This window comes from Lepidochelys kempii, chromosome 7 (genome assembly GCF_965140285.1).
Source record: "Lepidochelys kempii isolate rLepKem1 chromosome 7, rLepKem1.hap1, whole genome shotgun sequence".
NCBI lineage: Eukaryota > Metazoa > Chordata > Testudines > Cheloniidae > Lepidochelys > Lepidochelys kempii.
Window position 1 is genome coordinate 24,310,608 of NC_136386.1, and position 27,247 is coordinate 24,337,854.

General features: G+C 54.2%; 1 protein-coding gene across 3 annotated transcripts in view; it reads right to left on the reverse strand.

The window, feature by feature from the left end:
* Positions 1-27,247, reverse strand: part of CELSR3 (cadherin EGF LAG seven-pass G-type receptor 3) — a 72,132-nt gene that overhangs the window by 31,213 nt on the left and 13,672 nt on the right. For all 3 annotated transcript variants that reach the window (XM_073351418.2, XM_073351417.2, XM_078853592.1), the window contains exons 2-14: positions 19,057-19,689; positions 10,620-10,842; positions 9,553-9,668; positions 5,888-5,976; positions 5,240-5,397; positions 4,609-4,772; positions 3,774-3,899; positions 3,107-3,276; positions 2,549-2,734; positions 2,158-2,268; positions 1,483-1,651; positions 879-1,020; positions 10-130 (exon numbers count right to left, since the gene is read on the reverse strand). In XM_073351418.2, the coding sequence (XP_073207519.2) occupies positions 10-130; positions 879-1,020; positions 1,483-1,651; positions 2,158-2,268; positions 2,549-2,734; positions 3,107-3,276; positions 3,774-3,899; positions 4,609-4,772; positions 5,240-5,397; positions 5,888-5,976; positions 9,553-9,668; positions 10,620-10,842; positions 19,057-19,689 (2,408 nt within the window). The remainder of the gene's footprint in view (positions 1-9; positions 131-878; positions 1,021-1,482; positions 1,652-2,157; positions 2,269-2,548; positions 2,735-3,106; positions 3,277-3,773; positions 3,900-4,608; positions 4,773-5,239; positions 5,398-5,887; positions 5,977-9,552; positions 9,669-10,619; positions 10,843-19,056; positions 19,690-27,247) is intronic.

Consider the following 27,247-nt stretch of genomic DNA (forward strand, 5'->3'; position numbering starts at 1 on the left):
CCCCCTCACCTTACAGTGGCACAGCCCGTTGGTTTTATTACAGTCTGGGTCAAAGCCCTTGTTCACGTCGCAGTTACAGGGCCCACAGGTCGGGTTCCCCCACCAGCCCTTCGGACATTGCTGATCCACCCTGAGGAAAGAAACCCACAATCACCCGACAGCCTTCTCTCACGCACCGTGCCCTGACACCCCTTCCAGGAGCATGGCCACTTTGTGAGTGCTCATGAGCTCCTGGGAGCAGAGTTTGGCTCCCAGGCTTGGCCCCCGCCCCTGGCAGGCAGCAGGCTTCCCCGCTGGGGTTGGAAGGAAGGACTTGCATTGGATTTGAGCAGCCCCACTTGGACAATATTCAGAGCAGCACTGATGGGTGCCAATGAGAGATGGATTCAAACTTCCCTCAGCCACAGAGAGAGAAAAAGCCACATGGGGTCTCTGAAGAGAAGCAGAGTAGGGCACAGGGAGGGGAGATCCCAGAGGAGCCCCCATCTCTCCTTTAAAGCCAGCCCGCCTGTCATTGCACTTGAACCAATGAGTGCACTCTTGTGACTGGCCAGAGGGGGAGCGCCACCTCCCAGGAGAGCCGGGGAGGGAACACACAGAACAGGACCAATCGCCTAGTGCTAGAGCACATCTGCTGCAGCAGCCTATTCTTCACCCAGCGTCACCACCCTCCTTCACGGCTGCTTCCCCACTAGCCATCGGTAATGCTACAAAGGAAGGAGTCTGACCTCAGCAGGGCAGTAACAAGCAGTGGCCGATCCCAAACCCCGACTTAAACACCAACATCCTCCGAGCACCAGGATCCCTGTGAGGGGCCTGGAGACTGTTGCTGGGAAGAGAGCCAAGTCCTGCCGAGGCAGAGCTGCCCTTGGGCTCACCTGTGCTCGCAGTACTGCCCAAAGTGGTTTCCTCCACACTCACACACGTAGCCAAGGGGAGAGCCTGGCTTCCGTCGACACACTGACTTATTCTTGCAGGGGTTCAGGTGGCACACATCCACGCAGTCCCCACCGTAGTATCCTGAGAGGACAGACACAGACCTTCAAAACAGGGAGCGAACCCCCATGGCTTCCTAAGGAAACACTGTGAAAATCCAGTCGTGCTGGGGTAGAGGCCAGAGGGAGATGGCGTTTATTCAGGTGGATCCCAGGGCATTTTGCTCTCTACTGAGCCAGACCAACCAAACTTCTGCCTGCCGCTTTCTAAAGGGATTTCCAGCCTCTGGCCAGGACTGGGTTTTAGCCTCGCGAAGGTGAGCAAGCTACGGAGTGAGCCATTGCTCGTAGTGCTATGGCCCAAGGGAGCATTGCTGTGTGTAGAAATAGCCCTGAAGAGTGGTGGCAGAAGGAGAGAGAAGAGACAAGCCAGGCAAAGGGGAGAAGTAACGAATGGAAGAGAAACAGAATGGAGAGAGAACAGAAAAGGGGAACAGGGAGTGAAAGGAAGACAGAGCTGCCTGCCGCTCTGTTGGATGGGCCCTACCTGGCTGGCACACGCAGGAGTAGCTCTGCCACTCATCCCTGCAGATACCGTTGGCAGGGCAAGGGCTGGAGTCACAGGGGTTGGGCATGCTGCATCCTGCCTCCATGTTCAAAGCTCTGTTGGGCTTAGGTAATGCCATCCCAGAGGGCGTGTCACCTAGGCGCACCCCCTGAAAACCAAGTCAGAAATGCATGGTAAAGCCAGGTTCATTCGGGAATGGGGCTCAGGGCTTCAGTAACAGGAGCCTGGCCAGGGTGACCCAGCTCGGCTCTAAGGGAGGGACCCTGGCTCCACCCTTATGGCTGCAGGAGGCTGACTCCTGCAGATCTGAGAGGTGCTACTTTAGAACCGAGCTCCCCAAGGGCTCTGAAGAGTCACCCAGCAAACATTGCCAGGCTATTCCCATCAATTCTCCTTCCCTCCTGCTCACATCCTGCTGCTCTGCCCAGTGATCACCTTCTGTTCTTCCAGAGCCCCCCATGCAGAGTGCTCAAGTCTGAAGCATGTCCACAGGGGCTCTGGGTGCAGCCCCTGGGAGCAGAGGGCCCTGGACTGGATTTCTGTGTGCATCTGGAATGGGCTCTGGGAGTAGCCTCTGCAGCTAGGTCTGGGGACTCAAATTTCCCATCTTTGAACACCGCCCAGCGTGGGAGGCTGCTGGAGCTGAGCACTCACCTGTACGCAGCCCTTCAGACCACTCTGCACCTCGCCAGACCCTGGGATCCCCCCAATGTGAAGATGCTTCATCTTCAGCCCATGCAGCTCATTTCCAACAACCACTGTGTCCTGCAAAAGAGGCCAAGAAACAGGATCTTCACATGCCATTCCCAGACCCCAAATCTGCAGGTCACCGGACTCCCTTCCCACTCCACACAACCCTACTGTGCAGAGATCTAGCCAAGTACATGGAGATGTACATGCCCAGCTACCCCGGAGGCCAGTGAGAAGCATAGTAGCAGCACCTACACAGACAGATGGAGTCAGAGATTACAGGACACCAGCCCTCACACTCTGTTCCCCAGCCCCCCCGAGTGATCCCCATGGCTGGGGGTGTGAGGCTACAGACCTGGTAGAGCCCAAAGTCCAGGCTGACAGTGATGATATAGCGCACGTCGCGCCCACTGCGAACATCCCGCAGCTCCAGCTGGAGGTCGTGCCACTTCCCATCGCTCAGGTGCATCTGGTCCAGGAGGAGCTTGATGGTATGCCCAGAGCCTCTACTCACCGTGAAGGACAGCATGCCAGAGTCCAGCTGAGGAGAAGGGGAGCCAGCAACAGAAGTGATGATCAAGGCCCAAGCCAGCTCAGGTTACTCCCCTTCCTCCCCATCACTCTTCACATGTGCTTTGTACATGGGGATGGGTCCCCAGCTCAGCCAGGAGCCCGCCTGAAAGACTTCCCAGCTCTGCACCAGCCAGCAATCTGCTGTGACACATAATGTGTCAGCCCTACTGCTGCAACCCTGACAAACCCAAGCTGCAGTAGCTGCTTCTGGACCCATGCATGGAGCTACCAGGTGTCAGGCTCCCTCTGTATTCAGTGAGCAGGCTTTCCTTGCAGAGCCAGGAGGAGAGCACGGGAGGCCCTGCTGTCCATGCTGTGTTTGAGGCTGCAGTGGCAGTACCTGGCAGAGGATGGTGGTGTACTGGCCGGCATGAGCTTGAAGCAGTGCCCCGTCCAGCTGGCGTGTCCGGAACGCCAGCCCCGCGTACCATGGTATGGAGATCTTCACCTCATTCTTGAAGTCCCAGGAAAGGATGCTGTTGCCATGGAAATAGTGAGCATGGTGCATGGCTGGAAGGGAAAGCAGGAGCATGAGGCCGGTGGAGCTTTGGAGCAATGTGAGGAGCACTGATTCCTGCCCAGGGCCTTCACTCACACTTCATTTGGCAAGGGAGACTAGATGGCTCAGTCTTTGCAGGGCCTGAGCAGGCCAGAGCGCAGCTGTGCCTCTTGCCAAAGCGGGGCAGGAAGCTCCATGTACTGCCGTTCCCGGGAGGCGCCAGCCTCTCAGTGGAGTTATGTATTTATTTCTCCAATCCCTACTGCACCCGTTGCCAGGGCAACTGGCTACTTCCCTTCTGTGAAATAGAAGGCTGGTGACACCACACACTGCAGGGCCCCGGTGGGGAACCCCTGTGGAAGGGAATCCCACTGACGCATGGACAAGTCCATGCAGGGCCTTCAGCCCCACCCCTCCCCGGCTCCTTCTCACCAGAATGTTCAGGGACAGTTTCAGGCCAACATGTCGCTGGTGTGCCCCAGCCTGCCTCTCTGCAGGGCTCACTCACCATGCCTGCAGTCCTTGCCCCCGAAGCCCACAGGGCACTCGCAGGAGAAGGTTCCCCAGCCCACTGAGCAGGTGCCACCGTTCTTGCAGGGGTTGGACTCGCAGAAGGTGTGCTTGGTGTGGCATCCTGGGGACATGGCAGAGACAGAGGAGGGGACTGTTACTTGCAATGGCTCAGCCCTGACCTTCCCCTCCCAGCACCCTGAACACTGAGATGGGGGAGAAATCTCAGCAGCTCCTCAGAGTGACCAAAGGTGGACACAGTGGCTGAGTTCTCTAAGCCCCTGTCAGTACACAGTCACCGTACTCTGCCCGCCTATCCAGGAACAAGGGCCCCTTATTGCGTGAAAAGGCAGATCAGAGCTAGAGTGACTTTTGCCAGGGAATCACCTAGGCCCCCGAGGGACAGGCTGACTTTGCAGTCCCCACATGTGCTACCGGATGTAAAGCTCCTGAATGGTGCAGCATGGCGAAGCACTATTTGAGGTGAGAACAAGGGCTATTCGTGAGATCAGGAGTCTTTCACCACTAAGATCCTGGCTGGAATCTGGCCCAGGTCTGGACTATCTAATGAGGTGCGAAATAAGCTCCTGTCTGTTCAGGTCCTTGTGCAGAGCAGAGGCGTCTACTTCGCAAAGAACATCAGCACAACTGCATGGGGTCTGGAGGCCAGTTTCTCTCTTTTTCCTGGAAAGGGTCGGGGTCCTGCAGGGAAGCTGGTGCTACCTGTGCTGTTGTTATGAGGGCCTGGGCAGCCCTGTCTATGGAGAGAGGATTCTGTGTCCTGGGCTGCCAGCCTTGGTACAGAGCAGAGGCACCACACACTCGTCTGTTACCTGCAGAGGTCCCATTGTTTGCAATGTAGGTAGCCAGGTCGATCCGTTTGTTGTCGATGTACAGGTCTCTCATGCACCCCACAAAGTCCCTGTGGGCCACTGGGAAGTTCTCAGGCAGATTGGGGACCCCTCCGAGGAGCAGGGGCCCTGTGAGGTCGAGGGACCTGTGAGAAGAGGCCTGTAAGAGGCATTTGTGCAGAGATCCAGGCCCCACACAGCACTACACTGGTCAGTTCCCCTCAGTGCAGCAGCAGGCTGTTATAACCCGCTGGGCATGGGAACAATAATTGAGGCCCCATCCTGGGTCCCATAGCCAGGGGAAAGAGGTGGAAGCTCCATGCTCAGGCTCTGTGGCAATGCCATCATGCATTAATGCCAGACCTTTGACACTGTCCTGCCAGCCAGGCATGCAGGATGTGGGACAAACCAGAGACAACCAGGGCTGTAGGGGACTTCTGGCTCCATGGCAGCCCAGCTTTCCCAGGTCAAGTGGAGTATACACTGAGTGGGAGCAGGACTTGGGGAGCTCCTGCCAGGACTTGGGGAGCTCAGAGCTCCCTTTTAGTCTGGTTATCACTGTTCCTGAGTCCCTCACCCCCCGCCGTGAGCAGCAGGCCCTCAGGACACTCACTTCTTGGAGCTGGACTGCGTGCCCTCTGCTGCACAGGAGTAGTTGCCAATCTCACTGCCGAACTGCAGCGCCACTGATGCATCGCATTCGTCCACGATCAGGATGGCCACCTTGTCTTTGGAAGGCCCCTGCACCACCCCCAGGGAGCCAATCTTGGGCTGAAACCAAAAAACCAAGGAGTTAGTAGGGGGGTTCCCTCAGCACCAGCTCCTTCAGCACAAGGGGACACACCATGTGCATGGCACAAACATGCCTCAGATCTGCAGGTCTCTCTGGGTGGCCCCCTTGCCTGCATTCCTTCTACTTTCACAAAGATAGAAAAATTAGACCCAGCTCCCGTCGGCGACGAAGCCTATCAGTAGGACAAAGAAGGCGAGAAGACAGGTCTCCTGGCTAGGAGAATCTCAGAACTGGAAAGCTGAATCAAGGCTTGGAAGGCAGGACAGCAGGGACCTCCCTAACGAACTGAGGGCCTCCTGTCCCGAACATCCAGCCTGGACATCCCCAGCCCCTCAGCACTGCTCAACTCCCGCAAAATGTGCCTGCTGGGGAAGCCTGGTCAGTGTTTGCAGCTCACCAATTCCAGACTTGCAGCCAGTGGGACAAACAGGATAATCCCAGGGAGAGAAAACAAGAGGGGGCACGTACCTTGTTGTAGTAGCGGAGCTGCACTGTATGCCATTGCCCATCACTCACACCCCCCGGCAGGTACGGGGTCACCAGGGTGCTCGACTCACCTGCAAAGCACGACACTTTTACAGACTGTAAAACAGACGCGGTCAGGCAGGAGGGAGCAGAGCAGTGACGAGGCTGTGAGTTATGCATCCACAGGGCCACACTCATTCCCTGCAAACAGTCCCCCATGCACCCAAACACCCCCCTGTAGCCAGACAGCCAGCCCCACCCCCCCTCAGACCAGCATTGCTGGAAACACTGGAGGAAGCAGGAACAGGGCACTTAACATATATTCCAGCACAGCCTTTGAAGCTGTGAAAGCACAGGTGTGCTGCTACAATGTGCCTCTGGGAACAGATACAACGATTAAGCTCACAGCAGGCAGAGGCCCTGTGACAGACATGGCTCTTAGCCCCAACTAAATAGCGTGATGCACACACACCAACATCCTAGTTGGGAAAATATTTACCCTGATAAAAGAAATGTCCAGTAGTCGACACTTATTGTTTCTCTCCTTTGCAAGTGTAAACTACTCTTGCGAAAGCTGGCGTCACCCCGACAGACCAGCCTCAATTTGGCATAAGAAAGGAGAAAGAGAATAAAGGAGTACAGAGGTATAAGTAGGGGACCTACAGCACCATGACTTTTGAGTGCTTTTCACTGTCTATCTGCTGGTCAGATAAGTGACAGCCTCCCAAGGCTTCTGCAGCTAAGAGGGTCCCTACGCCTTGTCCCTTATTCGTCTTTCCGCGGAATTGAGTGACCGATCCTGGCTTGGCACCGCTGGAATCGAGAGATGCAAGGAGGGTAAGAAGCACCCACACCTGATCTCCTATCTTTAGTGTACACATATTTTGAAATAGAGCTCTATACTTTGTTTTCTTTCTTTGGGATTGTGGCTTCAGTTTTGTAACTTGTTTGTGTGTGTAACATCTCTACATTTAAATAAGTAGGCACTAGCAATTTTGTAACCACATGATTAGAATCTAGTTTAATAAATTTTGGTAACCATTTGTGCATAAGCCTGACTTGTTTTCTCTGGTTTACTGTAAAGCAGCCAACACAATTAAAGAACCTCAGCCGTTTTGGCTCTAAAGCCTGGCCATTAGGTGAGAGTACTAAGAGCCTAGCGTTGAGTTGTGCCGCCTCCACGGGGCAAACTCTTGGGGCACCTGTCAGTCAATCCTGGCTGCCCGCTGCGAAGGAGCTCTGAGCTCTAGCAGTTAAAGTCACGGGTGTGGAGAGGCTCTTAGTGCTGCCATTGGGGCACCTGTCAGTCAGTATTGACTGCCCGCTGCAAAGGAGCTCTGAGCTCTAGCAGTTAAAGTCACGGGTGGTTAAGACCTTGGGGCATCCGTCAGCCTAGCCCGGGCTGCCCGCCGTGAAGGGACAGTGCGTCCTAGCGGTTAAAGTCACGGATGGTATAAACGGGCATAGCTGGCACCTCACCAAACATCCTTGGCCGTCGGCTAACACCCCCTCACACACCATGTCATTTTCACATACACACATACACACACACTCCAGAGTAAACACCCACCTGGACCACTAGGAACAACAGAGAATCATAGATTTTCAGGCCAGAAGGGACCCATCTAATCTGATCTCCTGCATGCCATAGGCCACAGGACTTCCCTGAATTAATTCCTGCTTCATGTCCAATAGCTGTGGTTGAACTAGAAAAGATCTTCCAGAAAAACATCCCATCTTGATTTAAACATTTCCAGTGATGGGGAATCCACCTCAACCCTTAGTAAGTTGTTCCAATGGTTCATTCCCCTCACTGTTAAAAACTTTGCCTTATTTCTAGTCTGAACTTGTCTAGCTTCAGCTTCCAGCCATTAGAGTTTGTTATACCTTGTCTGCTCGATCAAAGAGCCCACTGTTATCACATTTCTGTTCGCCACGTAGGTACTGTTAGACTGTGATCAAGTCACCCCTTAACCTTCTCTTTGTTTAGCGAAATAGATGAATCTCCTTGAGTCTATCACTATAAGGCAGGTTTTCAATCCTTTAATCATTCTCATGGCTCTTCCCTGAACCTTCGCCAATTGGTCAACAAAAGAGGTTATGTTCACTAACCCCCAGTTGTTGGCTAAATGTTTTCAACGTCTCCTCCTAGAAGATGGATCAGAGACAAAAATGTCACCCTGCATGTATCAGTACATAACAGGCTGGGTCACTGCCTCCCTGGTCACAGTGTTGAGTGTTGCTCTTTGATTCACCTGAATTGCAAATGTGTTTGCTTTGGTGTTTCTCCGGCAGGAGCCTGAGCAAAGAAACCAACCTTCACATTAATGTTCTTCCAAACTTTCTCACTGTTGGCCTTCTTCCCACTAAGCGGCCCTCACGAAAAGAGCTGATGCACAGACAGGTCACTCAGAGGCAGTGACATTACAATGAGCTCTCTGTTATTTTTAAGAGAGGAAGGAAGCCCCTGCTACCTAGTGGTGTGAGCTACAGCGAGAGGCTGGCTGGATACTGAAATGAGGAAGGAATGAGCTTGCTCTGCACTCTCAGGCAGCTAAGCCAGAGAGCTAAGGACTCGGCCATTTCAGGAGAGCACTAGTGAGCAGATGAACAGCATCAAGGGAGCTGGGCCTGAGAGGATAGATAATGACACCACAGGAAGGGGCTGGTGATGCCTGCCCAGATCCCCGCAGGATGCAAGCAGGTAGAAAAGATATGTCTGAACAGACCTGAAGCACAGTCACCCAGAGCAGAGGCAAAAGAGGAGCCTAGCAGCCCAGCTGACCTCCCATCCCCTGTTCGTACAGACCCCTGTCTGCACACGACTGACACTCGCAGCCCATCATACATCTAACCCCATCAAGCTTCCCTGGCATTTTTCTACCGCTAAGATCTAAGCAGCACTAGAGCTGCTGCACTTGCATTTCCACTGGGAGAGCGGCCTGCCTGCAGCTGAGGTCACCATCCGGAGACTATTACAGCCACACAGGTGAGAGCCGTTTCCTTTGGTAATTGTACATTAGCTGATTTGCAGCTGATTGGCTTTGCTGAGCTTGAATTGCTTGTGAAGTGTTTTACTGCGCCTGCTGAAACCCATGAAAGGGAATGTGGTTGGGTATCTTGGCATGCAGGGTGCTGAGCTGGCTTTAAACCACTGCTCAGAAATTAGGGCTTCTGGACCATATGTTATTTTGTCTATGTTAGGCATCAATTTTAATGTAGAGCACGTTTTCCTTCTCATGGAGCTGAGCCCTTTATCCGGAGAGCACAGCAGCAAAAATGGGTGTTCACGGGCCTTCAGCTTTCATCTGATTGGAATGTAAGTGATCTTTAGCTCTCTAAACATCTATGTGTGCGCACACCCCCCCCCCACGGCCTTCAACGGCAATGACACGTGCACATACACCCCCCTCCACTGTCTTCAATGGCGATAACACACACACCCCCCCACTCCTATGCAGGCATACACACTCACATCCCCAGTGTATGCTCCTACACACACACACAATCCTACGCAAACACACACACCTCTGCGCTCACACCTCTGATGGATGCCACACAAACACACAAACGGGTATGCGCGCCCACTCTCAGAGCCAGACCTCTGTGCACACACCCCCTCTCTTCCACGCTCACACACGCGCTGAGAGGCTCTCGTGCACACGCACCTGTGGAGTATTTCAGCTGGACCTGCCCATCAACGATTTCCACGGCCAGGAAGTCGTGCTTCTCATTCAGGCGCCCATTGTAGAGCAAGAGGCCGCTGCGCTCCAGCGTGGCGAACCTGACACAGAGAGCAGAGCACAGATCCTGAGTGTTGGCGCATGGGAGTGCGGAGGGAACAGTGCCCCTTAGAGAGTCACAAGGAATTAACCGATCCAGCCGTTCCACCCCCTTTCAGCGGGAACCAGGGACAATACTTTCCAGAGTGCATTTACCCACAGCAATGTGCATTTACTCCGCAGCGGTCAGTGATTTGCAGGAAGACCTGGACACCAGTACAAAAGCACATTCTGGCCGGTGGTTCCAAGTGGTGAATGAACTCCCTGCTAGAAGAGCTCTATACTCACACCAGAACACACACCTGAGGAGGAGGTGTAAGCTCAGCATCTTTTCCCTGGGGCACCCTCCAGAGGAAGGGCAGGCTGGGGACAACAGTAGACGGTATTCCAGGGCGAAATGCCCCCTCGAGCAGAATAGGAAATCACAGCAACAGCTGGCACATCTGTTACTCCAGTTAAACTCCTTGATTAAAAGCACTGAGAGGCCCTCTGGTGAGAGAGAGCCTGCCAGGGCCCCATGCAGCTCTACCAGCAGGGCTCCAAAGAGGAGCGGGGGTGTGTGTGAGAGGGGGTGCTGAGTGCAATATCTGGAGAGAGTGTTTCCCTGCAAATCCCAGGAGTGAAGGGTTTACAGAGGGCAATGGAAGTATTTCATAGGCCCCGCGGCTGGGCAGGACCAAGGCATTTCAGTGGGGAGGGCTCTGGGCACTTCAGCAATTCACTGGACGGGTGGGCCCAGGGCCCAGCCCATAGTTGGTGGGCCCTAGGCACTTCACAGGGGCCTCTGGATAAATTGACACCCACCCCACCCCGGGGCCCTGTGCTTCGGCAGGGCCCTGGGCTGGGAGAGTCCTGGGCTAGGTGGGTCCCAGATGCTTTGGCAGAGCCCTGGGCACCCACGCCAACCCCCTCGAGGGGAAGTACACTCACGTAGAAGGAAGAGCAGGACTTACGAGAGGGAAAGGGTGAGGTGGAACCTCTGGCGCAACCCACGGAACATGATGAAGGACTTGGGGGGGAAGGAGCGCGTGGAGACTTCACAGTAGGGCTTCTCAAAGCCCCCGGAGGGGCACTGGCATTGGAAGCCGCCATCCGCAGAGTTGGTGCAGGTGCCGCCGTTCCTGCACACGCCAGGGAGGCAGCGCCCCGAGCGGCTGTCCACCTCGCAGTTGTCACCTGTTGGGGAAGAGAATGGAACAAGGGGCTCAGGACACAACCAGGCTCCCAGCATTGCCCATCCAGACTGTGGCTCCCAGCAGTACGGGACGGAAGTCACTGCCCCCAAGTTGTCTGGACAGGAACCAGCCAGGCTGGAGGCCAGCTGAACAGGTCTCCCTTCCCCATAGCTGCACGAGCATGTGACAGCAGCCCATTGCCACCCCAGTTCCATTCCCCAAGCACCAGGCCCCACGGTGGGCCTGGGCTTGGGCACTTTGCCCTTCCCAGGTCCTGTAAAGAATCCCCCTAGCATGAGAGCTGGCCAAATATCCTCCCTGACTGTGAGTCACACAACATTGGGTCCATCAGCCTTGGTGCAGTTCCCTGCTCCCCAGTGCTGGCCAGTCCTGCCCTGATGCACTGAGAGACCGTGTGTGTGAGACACGCTGCCTGTGGCTCCAGGACAGACATGCCCCAAGGACGGCCAGGGCACTCTGGGTGGGCAGGATTTACCTGCCCCTTAGGCCTGTAACTCTGCCCCCTGCGGGAATATGATGGACTTGCAGCTCTGTCTGTTCTTGCTCCTTAGTGGAGGGGCATAATTCACATACCAGGGCGAAACCTAAAGGTCGCCACGTGTCCAGGAGGCACCATCGCAGTGGTGCCCAGCTCCATCACCTTGAGGCTGAGTGTTTCCCATTGCTAGGCCTGAGGCAGCTGGGCACAGCTGTGGGTGCAAGGTGCACAGGCGGAGCTCTGCAGGAGGATTCCCGCCGAGCTAAGAGAGCTCCCTCCAGATCTCAGCAGAGGCACAAGGCAGGTCTTTGCTCCTCACCCTGGCCTCAGGGCTCAGCTGTCACCCAAAGCCTCGTCCCTAAGGAAGAGATGTTTCCCAGCCCTGCCTGCTGCCTTCAGTCCCCGGAGAGGCTTTCCTGCCCCAGATCCAGCACAGTCCAGAGAACAGTGCCACAGCGAGGTCAGGACAGTGTGGGCAGCAGAGCCTGCAGGCAGCTGCTCCCCAGTTGCACAAGGCTGTCCCTCACCCTTCCTAATCGCCACAGGGGTGAGCCTCTCACCTCCCAGAGCTCTGGCTCTCCAGCCCAATGGGATCACGGAGGTTGCAGGGGGGGTCCCTTTGGGGTTTCAGTCCTTCCACCCCTGAGCTGAAATACATCTGCCTTCTGGGCTGCCAATACTGCTGCCAATGCTAGTTGTAACCCCATAGGCTAGGAGAGGGGAACAGCCTGGAGTGGGATGTGTACTGCTCACCAACGACCCACCTCCCAGCAGCCCTGACAGATGAATCTCCAGACAGTGCCTCCCAGCTCCTGCTTGCATCTGGCCCCCTCGCCCTCAACTGCAGAGGGCCTCTCATAAATCCTCCCTTCTTCCTCTTGTGGGACGGACCTGGTGCCTGGCTGAGACAGGTCAGAGGGTTCCTCCTATGATGAGCCCAGACCCAAGTCATAACCCCCTAACGCAGAGAGTCTCAGGGACTGTGACACAGTGAACTGGGCCCCATATGTGCCTCACTCCACAGAGTTCATTCAGTGCAAGCACTTCCCTTTGGAGCACGAGTGCAGGGAGTTGACCTGATCCCTGCAGGCACCTGACCCCACTGCACACCTGGCCAGGCTTCGCTGGTGGTTGGACCCAGCAAATCTGATCTTACCCCCTAGTTGGAAGCCACTAGAGATCCTCTCTGCTCCGGGTGAGATGGGCACTTACGGCCTGGAGATTCCCAAAGCTTTTCCCACATCAAAGCCCCTGCTACCACAGGGTCCTACATCCTGGCACTAAGCACTAACAGGTTAGTCTATTGCATAGCAAAAAGGTCCAAGCAGATGGAAATGCTTTGTAAAAGCCAGTAAAACACTGCAAAGGCCTTTCACTCTGCTGCAGCACTCCTCCAGAGCCCAGAGCTCACAGCTATAAGTGAAATGAGTTTGCTGTCCTCAGCCTAGTCCATAAAGGATGTTTGTCCACAGCCCAGAAGCTACCAGGGGTCTCTGCTTGGAGAAGAGTGGGCCTGGATAAAAGGGAGGTTGCAGGTCAGAAGTGAGGGACATCGGCAGGGCTAGGTCGAGTCCCAAGAATGTAATGGGGGGAGGCTGCAGGTCTGGGCTGCGATACATGAGTAGAGCTTTGCTGGGACCAGAATTAGAGTATCAGGGATGTCGCAGGTGTGGACCGAGTTTCATTGGCTGCATAGTGTGCAGGCCCACAACTGGAGCAGAATGGGGTAGTTCAGGCCAGAACTGAGGCGTTGCAAGGAAAGACAGGAACAGCAGGGGAACAAATTGACACAGTCAGATTTTGCTGGCACTGACTGAAGCCATCCCATTTCCTTATTTCAATCTGTTGCTTTGGCTGTGGTGTGAGGAGTAAAGGGCACACATTACTGCTCCCATGAAGGGACTAGCAAGGAGATGAAATGGGGTTAGTGCCCCGGAGTAACAGAACCTGGGTTATCCACAGGGAACCCAATCCACAGCCAGGAAACCAGGTAACAGGACCTGGCTTTAGTCCATTAGCCTAATGGACTGGGGTATTCATTATAAGCCACCAATGTAAATGCCATCAGATTAACTTTTTGACAGCAGGCCCAGTAGAAAGGCCAGGGACTGCATACACTCTGGAGAGTGAACTCCTCTCTGTCTTTAGAGGGAACCTCCTTTGGCTTGGAACACTGGATTGGGGCAGCAATCCTGCATTGGTTGGGGAGAAAGGTTGCATGACCTAACGGGTCTTTTCCCATCTCTGCTTCCTGTGCTGTATGTTGAGGTCTGTCGTGCATACGCTGTCAGACAAGCAAGGTGGGTAAGGTAATGTATTTTATTGGACCAACTTGTGTTGCTGAGAGAGACAAGCTTTTGCACTTACACAAAGCTCGAGAGCTTGTCTCTCTCACCAACAGAAGTCAGACCAATAAAAGATATTACCTCACCTACCTTATCTCCAATACCCACAGCTACAACAGCGAATGCACTGTCATCATTTGCCTGCATGGCCACGGGGTGGCGCTGCCTGCCACTCAAGGCCATGGCTGGAACTTCAGCAGGGCCCTAAGGTCACACTTGCGCCATCATTCAGCAAGCTGAACTCTTTGCCATGGTCACTGAGGTAGGAAATGTCAGTTCCACTAGGGTTTCTCTCTGTTACCCGTGGCTGCGGAGAGGGAATGGAGAACCACAGGATCCCAGGGTTAGAAGGGACGAGTCCCTCTCTATTTCAATACTCATTAGCTCCCGGAGCATACGGGCTTTATGGCATGGCTGAGAACACCTTCAAACTCGTAATTACTGGGGCTCTTACTGCACACGTAGCCCTGTAGACCGGAGTTCACAAGCTTGCTCGGGTCACCAATGCAAAGAGTCCTGCTCTCTCAGCCTAACTGCATACGAAAACCAGCTCACAATTCTGACAGAACTGGAAGTCTCTGCCCAAGGGAGGCTGGAAGGGGCCCCTGCTGCACGAGGGGGCTGGATCTGTGGGTCAGTACTGTGAGGCATCAGCAGAGCCATATGGGGAGAGCCGAGGGCTGGACTAGTAGGGGATGAGGTGCATGAGCCGAGCAGTAGTGGGATGCTTCAGTAGCTCTTGCCCACCCTTTCCTGGCAGTACTCAGCGCTCCAGTCCCTCGGTTTCACATGCACTCGTTTCATCAGTTCCACTCAGAAGAAACCCTCATGGCCGTGCCCTGCAGCATTGCTAGTGGAGCATCTCACCGGCACGCAGTATAACATAGCTAATGGAGGAAGCTGGGTCTCCTTTCCTCAACAGGAAACTTCTTTCTCAGTGTCATAGACTATCAGGGTTGGAAGGGACCTCAGGAGGTCATCTAGTCCAACCCCCTGCTCAAAGCAGGACCAATCCCAATTTTTGCCCCAAATCCCTAAATGGCCCCCCTCAAGGATTGAACTTACAACCCTGGGTTGAGCAGGCCAATGCTCAAACCACTGAGCTATCCCTCCGGACCCTGGGATGGCGAAGGTTGACAGGCTCCCTTTGTCCGTAGGGAAAACACCCTGTAATCCCCAGAGTGCTGCCCTAGGACAGCTCCAGCGAAGGTCTCTGAATACGTTGGCCCACACCTCCAAAGATATTTAGGCTTTTCACTTCCACTGACGTCAGTGGGAGTTCGGACCCTAACCGCGTGGGAGGAGCTGGGCCTGTGACCCTACTGGTGCAGGGTGCCAGGTTGGAGAGCACCAGCTTTATCTACCCACCGAGTGGGCATAGGCCAGGCAGTGGTAGGGCAGGCTTCCCTCCCATGCTGCCCTGCCTGTGTGCCTCAGCCCTGCCCTGGAGGGACTCTGTCCCCAAGAGGTGAGGAGTTTACTCTCCATGGCCTCTCTGGTATGAGCTTCCCCACAGGGGGTGATTAGCACTGACCCGTGTGATCCTGCAGGAACCAGACTGGCACCGCACACTCAATTCACATTGGCCATGGCCACAATTACAGCTACGGCTGGCCTGGAACCTGATGGAGCTGGTGGCCTGCAGGTGAAAGGCCCTGTCTCTTTCCTCCAGCCCCTGGAACAGCCAGGCCCAATGACCTGAGCCCCCCTTGGAAGGGGAGCACTGGACGCGGAAGGTACTATGTCTAGTGCCCCGCCCCCAAGCCAGCCACCGCCCCTTTCAGCCGGGTTATATTTGTAATGATGCCACACCACACAGTATCTGGAAACGTCTGTCCCTGCACTGTGCCTCCGCTCAGGACGAACCTCACAGCCTTTCCAGAGGGGTGGAGCCAGACACCACATGCCCCTTGGGAATCCCCACATCCTGGTATCTGCAGTCTAAGCCCCCACAGCTGCAAACTGCAAACTGGGTCGGAGCCCTCTTCAGCACCCCGCTGCGAGGACGGGGGATTCCCACACACACCTGCCCTGCCTGCTGTAGGTTTGCAGCATCAGCCCCCTGTTCTCTCTTCCCCCGCCCTGTGTTTCCCTTCTACCACAGATCAAGGCTGATCCATGCAGCTATCAAAGGGGGAGTTCCTGTCACTTTAAATCTGGGAACAGGCAGCCATGCACCCAAGGGAACCAGAGACATTTTTCATTGTCTCTGAAATGAAAGCACCCTCCCTCCCTTTGATGGGATCAGTAATGTATTCCTCTGAGCCGGCACTGTGGGAGGAGGGGGGGTGGAAGGAAGGAAGCAGCAGCCATGTTTTATTCATCCCAACTGGAGGGCTGGGAAGTCCTCACTCTCCTCCCCTCTTCCTCAAGTGGTCACAGGTTCCAGAGCTCCTCAGAGCCCAGGGCTTGCAGTCCTGGACTCTCTACTCTCCCCTCTTGGTCTGTCTCTCCTCTGTGGTATCTACTACACTGGCCCTTCCCCCACACAACAGCAAGTGTCCCCCACACCCACCCAGGGCTGCCTCTGGAGTACCGCCCCATACCTGTCTCATCTTCAGGGAACTCAGGTGCAACAGCTATTCACTTCCCTCCCAACACTAGCCCACCCTCTTTGTGCTGAAGGAGCACAACCAGGGCCATCCCCAGAATGCGTTTCTGGGTGCTGACGTTCAGCCTAGGATTAGCCTGGGCCCATCGCACAGGCCTCCCCTGGTGACACATATCGGCACAAATCAAACAGCCCTCGAATGGGATAGGGCTACATCATATTGGCGACATGCTGTGGGGCAAGCAGCCTGATTCTAGTGAGCACAGAAACCCAGGGCCACCCCAGCATCCTTCCCAGTGCACAGCGATCCAGGAGAGTCCCCAACTCATTACTCCGAGGGAATCAGCATGCAGGGAGCTAGGTCATTGGGGTCATTAAAGCTCACAGGGTCAGGACAAGAGCAAACCAATGTGGGGAGCACAGAGCCCAGTGGAAGGCCCAGGTCCTGGAAAGACCTGGAGGGACTCCTATCCAGATGGGTGTGTAACCAGGCTGGAAACACGCTCCTGCGAAGGAAAGGGAGAGAGCAATGGGCCATGGACAGCCCATGAGAACCCTGTGCTTGAGGGAGAAGGAACAGAGCTAGGAGTAGGAGGGGGCGAGTCCTGGGCACTGGCCTGGCCCTGCTCACATCCAAAGGCCCAATCTGCAACAGTTTCTGGCTGCTGCACACACCCTGGCAGGGCAATGCACTCTGTGTGCACACAGGTGCTGGCTGGCCCAGGCTACCGGCCAGGCCCTCCCAGCAGGCTGACACTCCCTCTCCCTACTCGCCGGCTGAGCTATGCTTGCCCATGGCGATCAGCCCTGACAAGGCTTTGACCAGCCCAGGGGATAATGCTCAGAGCTGGGCTCAGGTGACAGAGCAGGCGATAGGGGTTGGGAAATGAGGTGATAAGGGCCATGGAAGCACTTAGACAAGCAGACGGACAGAGAGAACCTGGGACGGAGGGTGAGGGGGAAGCTGCCTCTTCCCATTTTGTCTCCTTGGGGCTTCCAGAGCCGAGCAGGGAACCACCCGGCACTAGGTCCTGTTACCTGCCCGGCTGTTTGTGGGGGATGGGGAGATGGCGGGAAGTGACAGAGAAACGAGCTCATTAACCCCTCTGCTAATGTCTGTTCACACTTTAAATGCTGGGGGTTAATTACTATTGACTTTGCTTATCTCACCAGTAACCACAATGCAGGAGTTGCTCACAACCCTGCCATCTGCTACCCTCCATCCCCCACAGCAATTCTTCCCAGCTGAGGGGAGCCACAGGCCTGGGAGCCAGCCAATGAGATCCTCACTCCACCAGCAGCCACAGGCTCCCTTTCCACTTCTCCATGCAGCAAGCACAGGGCTAGTTTAGGAGGCCAACACCTCTGCTAGTCCAGTCCTTGCACCTCTTCCCATGTCCCTCAGTCCTGACCAAAAGCACCCCTGTCTACTGCAGTCCTAGTATCCCCACACAGCTCTGCAAGGCCCCTCACTCCTGACCTGCAGCACCTCCACTCTTCCAGACCTGGCCCAGCCCACCACAGCTCTGCCAGTGCTCCCCAGTCCCGGTCACACTCCTGCAGTGCGAGCTGTTCCTCATGCTCCTGGGGGCTGGCACTGGGGTACAGATTCAGTACTGGGGTACAGATTTCAGCCCAGCAGCCTCTACACCCTTATTAGAATCTCCTTCCCTGATGGACAGCACAACTCAACCTCTCCATTCCTTCCCAAGCAGCAGGGGTGCTGGCAGTTCTGGAGTGATGCTCGGTCTCCACATTTCCCCCTGTGGAATATGCCATGCACCAGCCAGCCTTACTTCCCCTCCTAAGAATGACTCCCTCCCTGCCCTCCCACCTGCTGGGGGAAGGGACCCAAATGCACTGAGTGGCTCTGCCAGATGCTGATAAACTGACTGGCTGGGGGGATGCGCCGGAAGCTGAGCGATAGATCTGGGCATCTCTGCCAGCAGCACTGTGTGACCGTCACAGGCTGGAGCCCCCTTCACAAGTGTCCCGACTGCTGCCTCGTGCACCCTGCAGCAATGGCTCAGAGGAGCAGGCTCCTCAGCAGTTTGATTTCCCCAAGTGAAATGAAACTTTCTGACTTGTCAGGGACAAGAGGCTGCTGAGGATGGAAAGCTCCAGGCACTGCAGAGCTGAGGGTGGATTCCATGTGTGGGAGGCACCTGAGTGTCATGTCTGCCAGCCTGGAACATCTGTGGCATTGCAGCCATGAGCAACTGGGAGGATGAGCAGAAACAGCTGCCTCTTTCCTCCCCATCCCATGGACATTCCCCAGCCCCTGGGAAAGCGATTGAGAGAAGAGGAGAGAGTCCCCTCTCCATGAGGTAACCCTGAAATCCCCACTTCCTGACATACCAGGCTAGGACAAGGCATTTTGCTTTAGTCAAAGGGTTTCAGCCTTGTTACAAACAGCTCCATAGAGCTGGGAGCTCCCTTGGCATTGATTCCCTTGTCAGGGCTGGTGCCAGGCATAGGGCCACAGCATTTTGTACCTAGTGCCTCCCGTCCTGGTTAAACCAGCAAAACACAAGCCAGGGGACATTTACAGACTCAAAGCAGCAGAATCCACTAAGTCTGCAGCACTAGCAGCTAATTCCTCAGGAGCGAGGGGGATGGGAAGGACCCAGGAGACTGCTTTACAGAGCGAAGAACCAGGATTACTGCTGCTGGAAAGGTGTGTGGCAAAGACTGGTCAGAAAGCAGGACTCTTTATCCTGGGATAGCAGAGACCCTCTTCCCCACTGATGGCCAGGCCTGGCAGAGCCCTGCCCACAACACAGCGTTGCCCCTCCCCCTCAGCAGGGATCAAGCACTTACCTGTGAAGTGCTGGTGGCAGATGCAGGTGTAGCCACCCTCCCTGCGGGTGCAGATGCCCCCGTTATGGCAGGGGTTGGAGTAGCACAGGTTGATCTCGGTTTCACAGTAGTCCCCAGTGAAGCCCTGGGGGCAGCGGCAGCGCAAGCCTGTGATGGGGTGGATGGGCCGGAAGAGGGTGGATGGGGAGGCGATGAAGGGGGCCGAGCTGTCAAACTTGAGCACGGAGATGCACTTCATGTAGTTCTGGCATGGCTCCCGCAGGCAGACGTTGTCATCAAAGGGCAGCACCTCCAGCATGGAGACGGAGGTCAGAGTCATGCGCTTCATGTACAACTGCTCCTGAAGCTCCTCCGAGCTGAAGAAGTGGCCACCCCGGGGAGCCAGCGCTGAGAAGCTGACGTTCAGCACCGAGCCACCCACATCCGTGTCGTTCTGGATGTTGAAGATGAAGACATCCTCCTTGGGTGTGGCCAACACAGTGGCCACACCCTCCAGGAAGCTGGTGAGCAGCGGCGAGAGGAAGCGTTCCTGCCACATGTTCTCCAGCCGCACTGTGATGCTGTTGGCTAGCATGTCCTCTGTGATGATGATGACACGCAGGACGCACTGGGCTGTCACGCTGTGGATCCCATCTGCAGAAGAGACAAGGGAAACATTAGAGCACGGCAACAGTTTGACTGGTTCATGAGGGCATGAGTGGGATAGAGCTCCGAGTAGGGCCCTACCAAATTCACAGTCATGAAAAATACGTCATGGACTGTGAAATCTGGTCTCCCCCATGAAATCTGGTCTTTTGTGTGCTTTTACCCTATACTATACAGATTTCATAGGGGGAGACCAGCGTTTCTCAAATTGGGGGTCCTGACCTAAAAGGGAGTCGCAGGGGGATCACAAAGTTATTTTAGGGGGGTTGCAGTATTGCTACCCTTACTTCTGCACTGCCCTCAGAGCTGGGCAGCCAGAGGGCGGCAACTGTTGGCCGGGTGCACAGCTCTGAAGGCAGCAGCGCAGAAGTAAGGGTGGCAATACCATACCACAAAAGCGGCAAAGAGTCCTGTGGCACCTTATAGACTAACAGACGTATTGGTTCATGAGCTTTCGTGAGTGAATGCCCACTTCATCGGATGACATGCATCCGACAAAGTGGGCATTCACCCATGAAAGCTTATGCTCCAATACATCTGTTAGTCTATAAGGTGCCACAGGACTCTTTGCCGCTTTTACAGATCCAGACTAACACTGCTACCCCTCTGACACTTAATACCATACCATGTCACCCTTACTTCTGCACTGCTGCTGCTGGTGGCTCTGTCTTCAGAGCTGGGCTCCGGGCCAGCAGCTGACGTTCTCCAGCTGCCCAGCTCTCAAGGCAGAGCCGCCAGCAGCAGCAGCGCAGAAGTAAGGATAGTAGGACTGCAACCCCCCTCCCACCCCCAACTCCTTTTTGGGTCAGGACCCCTACAATTATAACACAGTGAGATTTCAGATTTAAATAGCTGAAATCATGAAATTTGTGATTTTTAAAATCCTATGACCGTGACATTGACCGAAATGGACCAAGAATTTGGTAGGGCCCTATCCACAAGTACCCAGGGCTCCACAGATCCCACTCCAAGCTTGGCCTAAACCCCATGGCCAGGCCTAATTTCTGTGGCTACTCCAGCACACAGAGAGAAGTCTCTGCAACAACTTTTGATACATTGAATAGTGGAGGGTGTCACTGTGTTCAGTGTGAACAACCCACTTAGCACAGCCCTTCCCACACTGGTATTTAACTGGATATTTTTCAGAGGAACAGCCGTGTTAGTCTGTATTCGCAAAAAGAAAAGGAGGACTTGTGGCACCTTAGAGACTAACCAATTTATTTGAGCATGAGCTTTCGTGAGCTACAGCTCACTTCATCGGATGCATACCGTGGATATTGATTATCCTGTTTGTTACACTACCTCTGCATGTACAATTCCCAGTGTGCCACCGACCGGTGTACTAACAACACACCACAACCACCACAGAAGCTGTCAGAGGGAAGCTGAGTCTCTGGCAGTTGAGTAGGGCAGCGTGGGTTGCGGCCTCACGATGTTACTTTTCAAATGATTGACAGTAAAATAGTCAGCAATGGTGCCTTTTAAACTGTCCTCATTAAGTTTGAGAATTAATTCTCCACTGAGAGTCAGAGGGCACTTCCACTACAGAGTTATTGTTTCAGGCACTCTGCAGACTCAGGCAGACATTCCTGCACTGATTACGTTCAGGTCACATTTGGAAGGCTTCCCTTGCTACCATGAGGGCTAGATTTTTTTCTTTTTTAAATGATAGCTGAGATTCTGGAGCATGATTCTGTGCCACCACTTAATACATGGAATCAAAGAATACATGAGGCCCATATATATATATGTCACAGAGTCCCTGGGCGATGCTGTGGAACTGCTCCCCATGAAGCCAGTCAGGACTCTGGGGCAGTCTCCTTTCTGTGAGCAGCCTGTCTTCAGGACACACAGCTCACACAGCTTCCACCTTCCTGGGTCTGACCTCGGAGCATTCAGCATCCTCTGCCCCTCCGTGTGCTTCCCACAGCGAGTGCACCCAGGCGGGCTCCTGGGGAAGCCAGAGGGTCCTGCACCCCAACTTCGCAGTCAGACGTGACTCTCAGCCAGCCAGTAAAACAGAGGTTTATTAGACGACAGGAACATGGTCTAAAACAGAGCTTGTAGGTGCAGAGAACAGGACCCCTCAGCTGGGTCCATTTTGGGGGGCAGTGAGCCAGACAACCACATCTGCACTTCACTCCATGTCCCAGCCAGCCCCAAATGGAAAACTCCCTCCATCCCCTTCTCCCCTGGGCTTTGTTCCTTTCCTGGGCCAGGAGGTCACCTGATTCCTTTGTTCTCCAACCCTTTAGCTCTCACCTTGCAGGGGGGAAGGGCCCAGGCCATCAGTTGCCAGGAAACAGGGTGTCGGCCATTCTCTGTGTCCAGACCCCTGCACACACCTGCCCTCTAGGGCTCTGCAGTGATCATACACCCTTACCCCACCACCTAGATACTTAAGAACTGCCTGGGGGAAACTGAGGCACCCCCACACTATTCAGAGGAAACATTAAGAACAGTCCCGCTTCGTCACAATATAAACAAAGTATGCACCAGAGGCAACCTGAACGCATGCCTGCTGTGCTCAGCACACACTGGACCTGGGCAGAGTCTGCCACTAAGCTTCTGTTTGATTTGGATGTTTGCACACTTGGGAGCAAATTGGGTGCTCAGAAAAGTGAGCAAGCAATAGTGCTGGCTAGCCATGGGCACAGCTGGGGGAGGGTCTGAGGACTAAGCAAGCACTGGGGTGGCAGGAGCTAAGAGCAGATAACAGGGTTTCAATGTGTTTTGGCTACTAGTATTCTGACAATTAATTCTGTCTGCTTTTCCCTCTCCCCATCCCCTTCCTCTCTTCTGGGTCTCAAAGGCTCTATGCCTGTCTCACTGCTTCCTTCCTCCTCCTCTTCATCTGCTCCCCATCTCACTCTGCTCTTCCTTCCTTCCCCAACTTGAATTGTTTTATTCTCTTTTATCTTTATCTTTCTTGCAAACAAACTCCAGCCCCTGGGATCCTGTTCCATGCACAGTTCTGTGCACATCCATGGACCATGCTGAGCTGGCTGCCCCTTCCCCCTGGGGTCCAGGCTACTAGCAGCTAACACTCAGCATCCGCATGACTTCAGATTCAGAGCCATCAGCTCACCAAATGCTCAGGGGCAAGCCTGCCTCCTCTGGAATGACAGTAGAGAGGGACCCTTCCTCTAAGCCTCAGATCTCAGTGAGCTACGTGCAGTCAAGGCAATGGGCTGCGTGGGACTCCCTTCAAAGGCCAGCAGGGATGGTGTGGAGTCTCCCTGGCAGTGAGAGACTGTCCCCCTCCACCCCCCAGGGCCTGCCTGCATGGCAATGCAGACAGGAGAACATAAGGCCACAAGGCAGGCTCTTACTGTTACTACTCCATTGTTATTAACTGGTTTCTACAGGGCATTTCAAAGCTTCAACTATTTCACAGAATTCAATTCATGTGGGGATCACTTTCCACACACTGTACATTCTGAGCTGGCTGCCTCTTCCCCCTGGTGCCCAGGCTGCTCCTGGCAGCCGACACAGAGCTTCCCTCGACTTTAGACTCGGCATCACTCCACTTTCCCTACCACTAAAACACACCTAGCTTTGGGTGGAATGCAGCAGCACTTCCCAGCAACACGACACAAGAGTTTAGCACAGGAAGGGCTTAGAACTTAGGTACTATGGTGATGAGTGGGAAGGTAGGTAGATAGGGCCAAGTTAGGGTTTAGCCATAGAATGGAAGAATATAATTACCCAGTTGGGGTTTTGTCAGGACAATGAGACTAACACCCTGAATCTTGCAAAAATGCCATGGGTTCTTTATTCATCAGGAGCGCCCTGGGCTATAGTTTTCCATCCTGCTAACTACCCTACCCTGTATTAAGCCTGCTGGTCCCTAGTATGGCTGTTTTTAACCTTCCCTGATCTAACTAGGGAAAAGTAGGTTTCTGTTATGTCTACACTAGCACTTTTGTCAGTACAATTGCTATTGCTCGGGGGTGTGAAAAAACACCCCTCTGAGTGACATAAGTGCCACCAACAGAAATGCTCTCCCCTCCGACATAGCTACCGCCGCTCGTTGGGGGTGGTTTAATGATGTCGATTAGTGGCTTTGTCAGGAAATATTCCAATGCCCCATTTGATCACAAGTCCAGCTCACTCACACCCCACACCCAACGAGGGGGCCCATCCCTTTCCTCCTTCAAATTTTTTCCTGGAAGATGCTTCTTCCCACAACCCCTGCTCCCTTCAGGCCCCGCTCATTAGTGACGTCAGCTGAGTTACACTGTGGATGAATCTGACCCTTCTTCTCTTCATGAGTAACCCCCACATCTTCCTGCCCCTTGTGCATTTTTCTCTTCTTGAGCCAGGAAGCTCTTCAGGGCAGGGCATGTGCTCTGCTGATGCTCAGCGAGGCAGTGGGGAAATTTACAATGCTATAGGAATGTTTTATAATAATCATAGGAAAACTTGCAATTCACCATCAAATGGAACAATCCGTCTTCAGACTTACTAGACAACGGCCCTGGTGCCATTTGGCATTTACGCTACACACGTACAAGGTGCTATTCCTCACCTGCCTCCTCCCTGAGCGGCTGTGGTTTGACCTTCTCCTCTGGGCAGCGACAAGCTGCATGCGGGTATCAGATTCAGCACCATATGCAACACAGATTCTGGGAAACTCCGGATTTAAAAACAAACCTTCTTCAGCAACAAGACTGGCCCGGGTGAGCCAATATTCACACCAGCGTCAGTGTTTAGAACGGCTGCAGCAACTCATGCCAAAGCAGCACCTCGCTGGACCAGGGGAGGTGACTTGCACCTGAAACCAAGCTCAGCCACCCTGCCTCCAACTCCAATATCCCTTAAAAGTGCTAACACAGGAAGAGGGCTGGGAAACGGATGGAGCTGGTCCCCTGTAGCCACACAAAAGGCCTGAAGGCTTCAGAACCAGTGTCCTTCCCTCTGATCTCCTCCCTTTCCGCTTCCTGAGCCAGTGTGATCATCTCTGCAAAGCACCACTTGAAAGAGCCTTGATCGGTTTCCTGAAAGGGGCATTACTCTTCCCCTGTCTGCTGCAGAAAGATTGGGCCTGGCGTCTGACAGGAAAATGGATCCCCAGGAATGGCCTCGCACATTCCCTTTCACAGGAACACAGGGCATCTTTAATCCACACTATTGTTAACATTTTTGTGCCAAGTTCAAGGAATATCTTGAGGCTCGGGACTCAGCACACACAAGGGAGGAGAGCTCTGATTTATGATATAGCTTAGGGTTCAAAGGGAACATTTATCTCAGCAGGAAAAGCGAAGACATGCGAGTGGATTTATGGGGCTGTGCCCCTGTGACTAGGACAACTTACATGGTCTGGGAGGGAACCCCACCTTCTGCAACTGCTTCCCCTCCTCCCACTCACCCTGCTGTGGACCACCAGGGAACTCCTGCAGCACTGGGGAGCCCCACGCACTGTCAGTCCCTTTTCTTAACCTTCCTTCCATGCCCTGGAGAGCCCCTACAGCAACTGGGGGGGCACGTTCTGATAGTGCCTTTGGACCCTTCAGAGGAGCTAAATCAGCAATGGGCACCTGCAGGCCAATATCCTAAACTCGAGAAGCTGCAGGTCCCTCAGGACACTCCTCTGAAGGTCCCTCTTCCAAGAGTTACCATTTGCGGAGGGTGTTAGTATATTGGTGCCTAGCAAATGCTAGAGCCCAGATAGAGGGGGACACAGAACCATCCCAGAACTGATGCAAACGGACTCAGGGCTCTGGGAGGGCTCTGGGTGGTCTTGCTGGAATGCCCCCCCTTCCCCCCCAAGCAATGACATCCTTATCAATCCCCCAGCTGTGCTAAGACGACATAGACTATGCATCAGTGACTCTCCTTGGAGGTTTCAGTGTTGCTGGCACGATGATCTGCCTGAGCTCACACAAACAGCAGCCTCCTAGACCTGCCCATCAACCCAATTCTGCCAGGCCTCACGGCCCTGTCTTCTACAGTGCACTGATGCATTCAAGCTGAACTCACAGCAGCCTGTTCCCCAGACTGGTGCAGCCACCCGCCCTGCTTTTTCCCGGATACTCCCGATTCCCAGGGGATGCTGCTGTTTGCAGCATCATTAGATTGTGCCCCAAAAGGATTGTGGCCCAGCCCAACAACCTCAGCTCCCCTCACCACACACAATCACACAGCTGAGATGCAGGGACTTTCTCCTGCACAGCCAACCTGCTAGAGACACAGGACTCAGTTTCTCTGCACACAGCTTCCTGCTGTGTCACTACCCCTAGAGCTGTGGCAGGGCCTGGAGGAGAGGGGAGCTCTACCTTTTCCCTGAGGGCTCCTTCCTAGCCTTTCCCTCTTCTGTATCCCATGCACAATAGTAGGGCCTGTGATAGCAGCAGTCCCAGGACAAAGTGATTGTGATGGAATGGTTCTCTCCAGCAAAAGAGCTTCCGGAGAATAAGAAGCCAAGTCATTACGCTCTGGCCCATACATCTCCGCCCTCTTTGTGCTTTAATTTATACACCTTTCATATTTTTTCCTGCAGCTGAAAACTGAAAGATGAGTTCGCAGCTACTCTGCCTATCTATAACCCATGCTGCCTGCTCCTCTCGGCTATAACAAAGCACCTCTGGATCCTCAGCCAGTGTAACTGCTCCATTTGCAGGACACCACACCAAAGGCGAGATGCGGCCCGCATGCAACAGTCAGAATGTCTTCTACCATTTCCAAGGGGGGAGCTGCCTTAATTACTAGTGTAAGTGCACAGAGCTTTTTAACTCACATTAATAATCTCTTTTCCACCCTCCAAATGCTCCTGCTCAGCGAAGCATCATTGTGTTCTCAGTGGAAGGTTTGGGGGGGACCCAAAAGGCCTTCTGGTCTCCCCCACATTGTTCATGTCATGGCCTTGTGAAAGGGAGAGCCAGGGTCACGGGCAGTTCTTGGTGCAGACAGAGCCATTGTATCCTAGGGACAGCACAGCAGGAAGATATTGTCAGCACCTCGCTCTGTGTCTGTGCTGCCAGGCCTGGCGAATAGGAGATAATTGCATTTGCTATCTCCTGCAGCACTGACATAACCTGGGCTTCCATGCATTACATACAACCAATGGGCATTGTTGCTGGGATGCGCAAGAGGGCTGACACTCCACTAGACAGCTGCAGTCAGATCTCACAAGTGAAATGAGTTTGGGGGACTCAGTCCAATCCCTGTTAAAGGCTCCAAATCATGGAGCCCAGCACAATCTGTCACAAATGGCCACATCGGAGGATGAGGTTGTAGGTTTGTCGGCAGCACTGGGAGCTGCAAACCCTCCTGAGCTCTAACTGGAAGCTCAGTCTCAGGAGATGAAGGGCCAACGTATCTAAGTACCAAGCTCCCCATTTCACTGCAACACTTCTCCAGCCCCCACCAGGCCCACTCTGCCTCTGAGCTGCCTGTGCAACTTGTCTGTATTGTTTCGCTCTCTCCAGGGCTGCTGCGCCGAGACACCAGCTCTTTAATTTCCTCAGCCCCGTTTGAAGTTCAGCACTTGGGAGGATTTAAAGATTGAAATTTCTCCCTTTTCTCTCTCGCTCTCAAAGGTGAC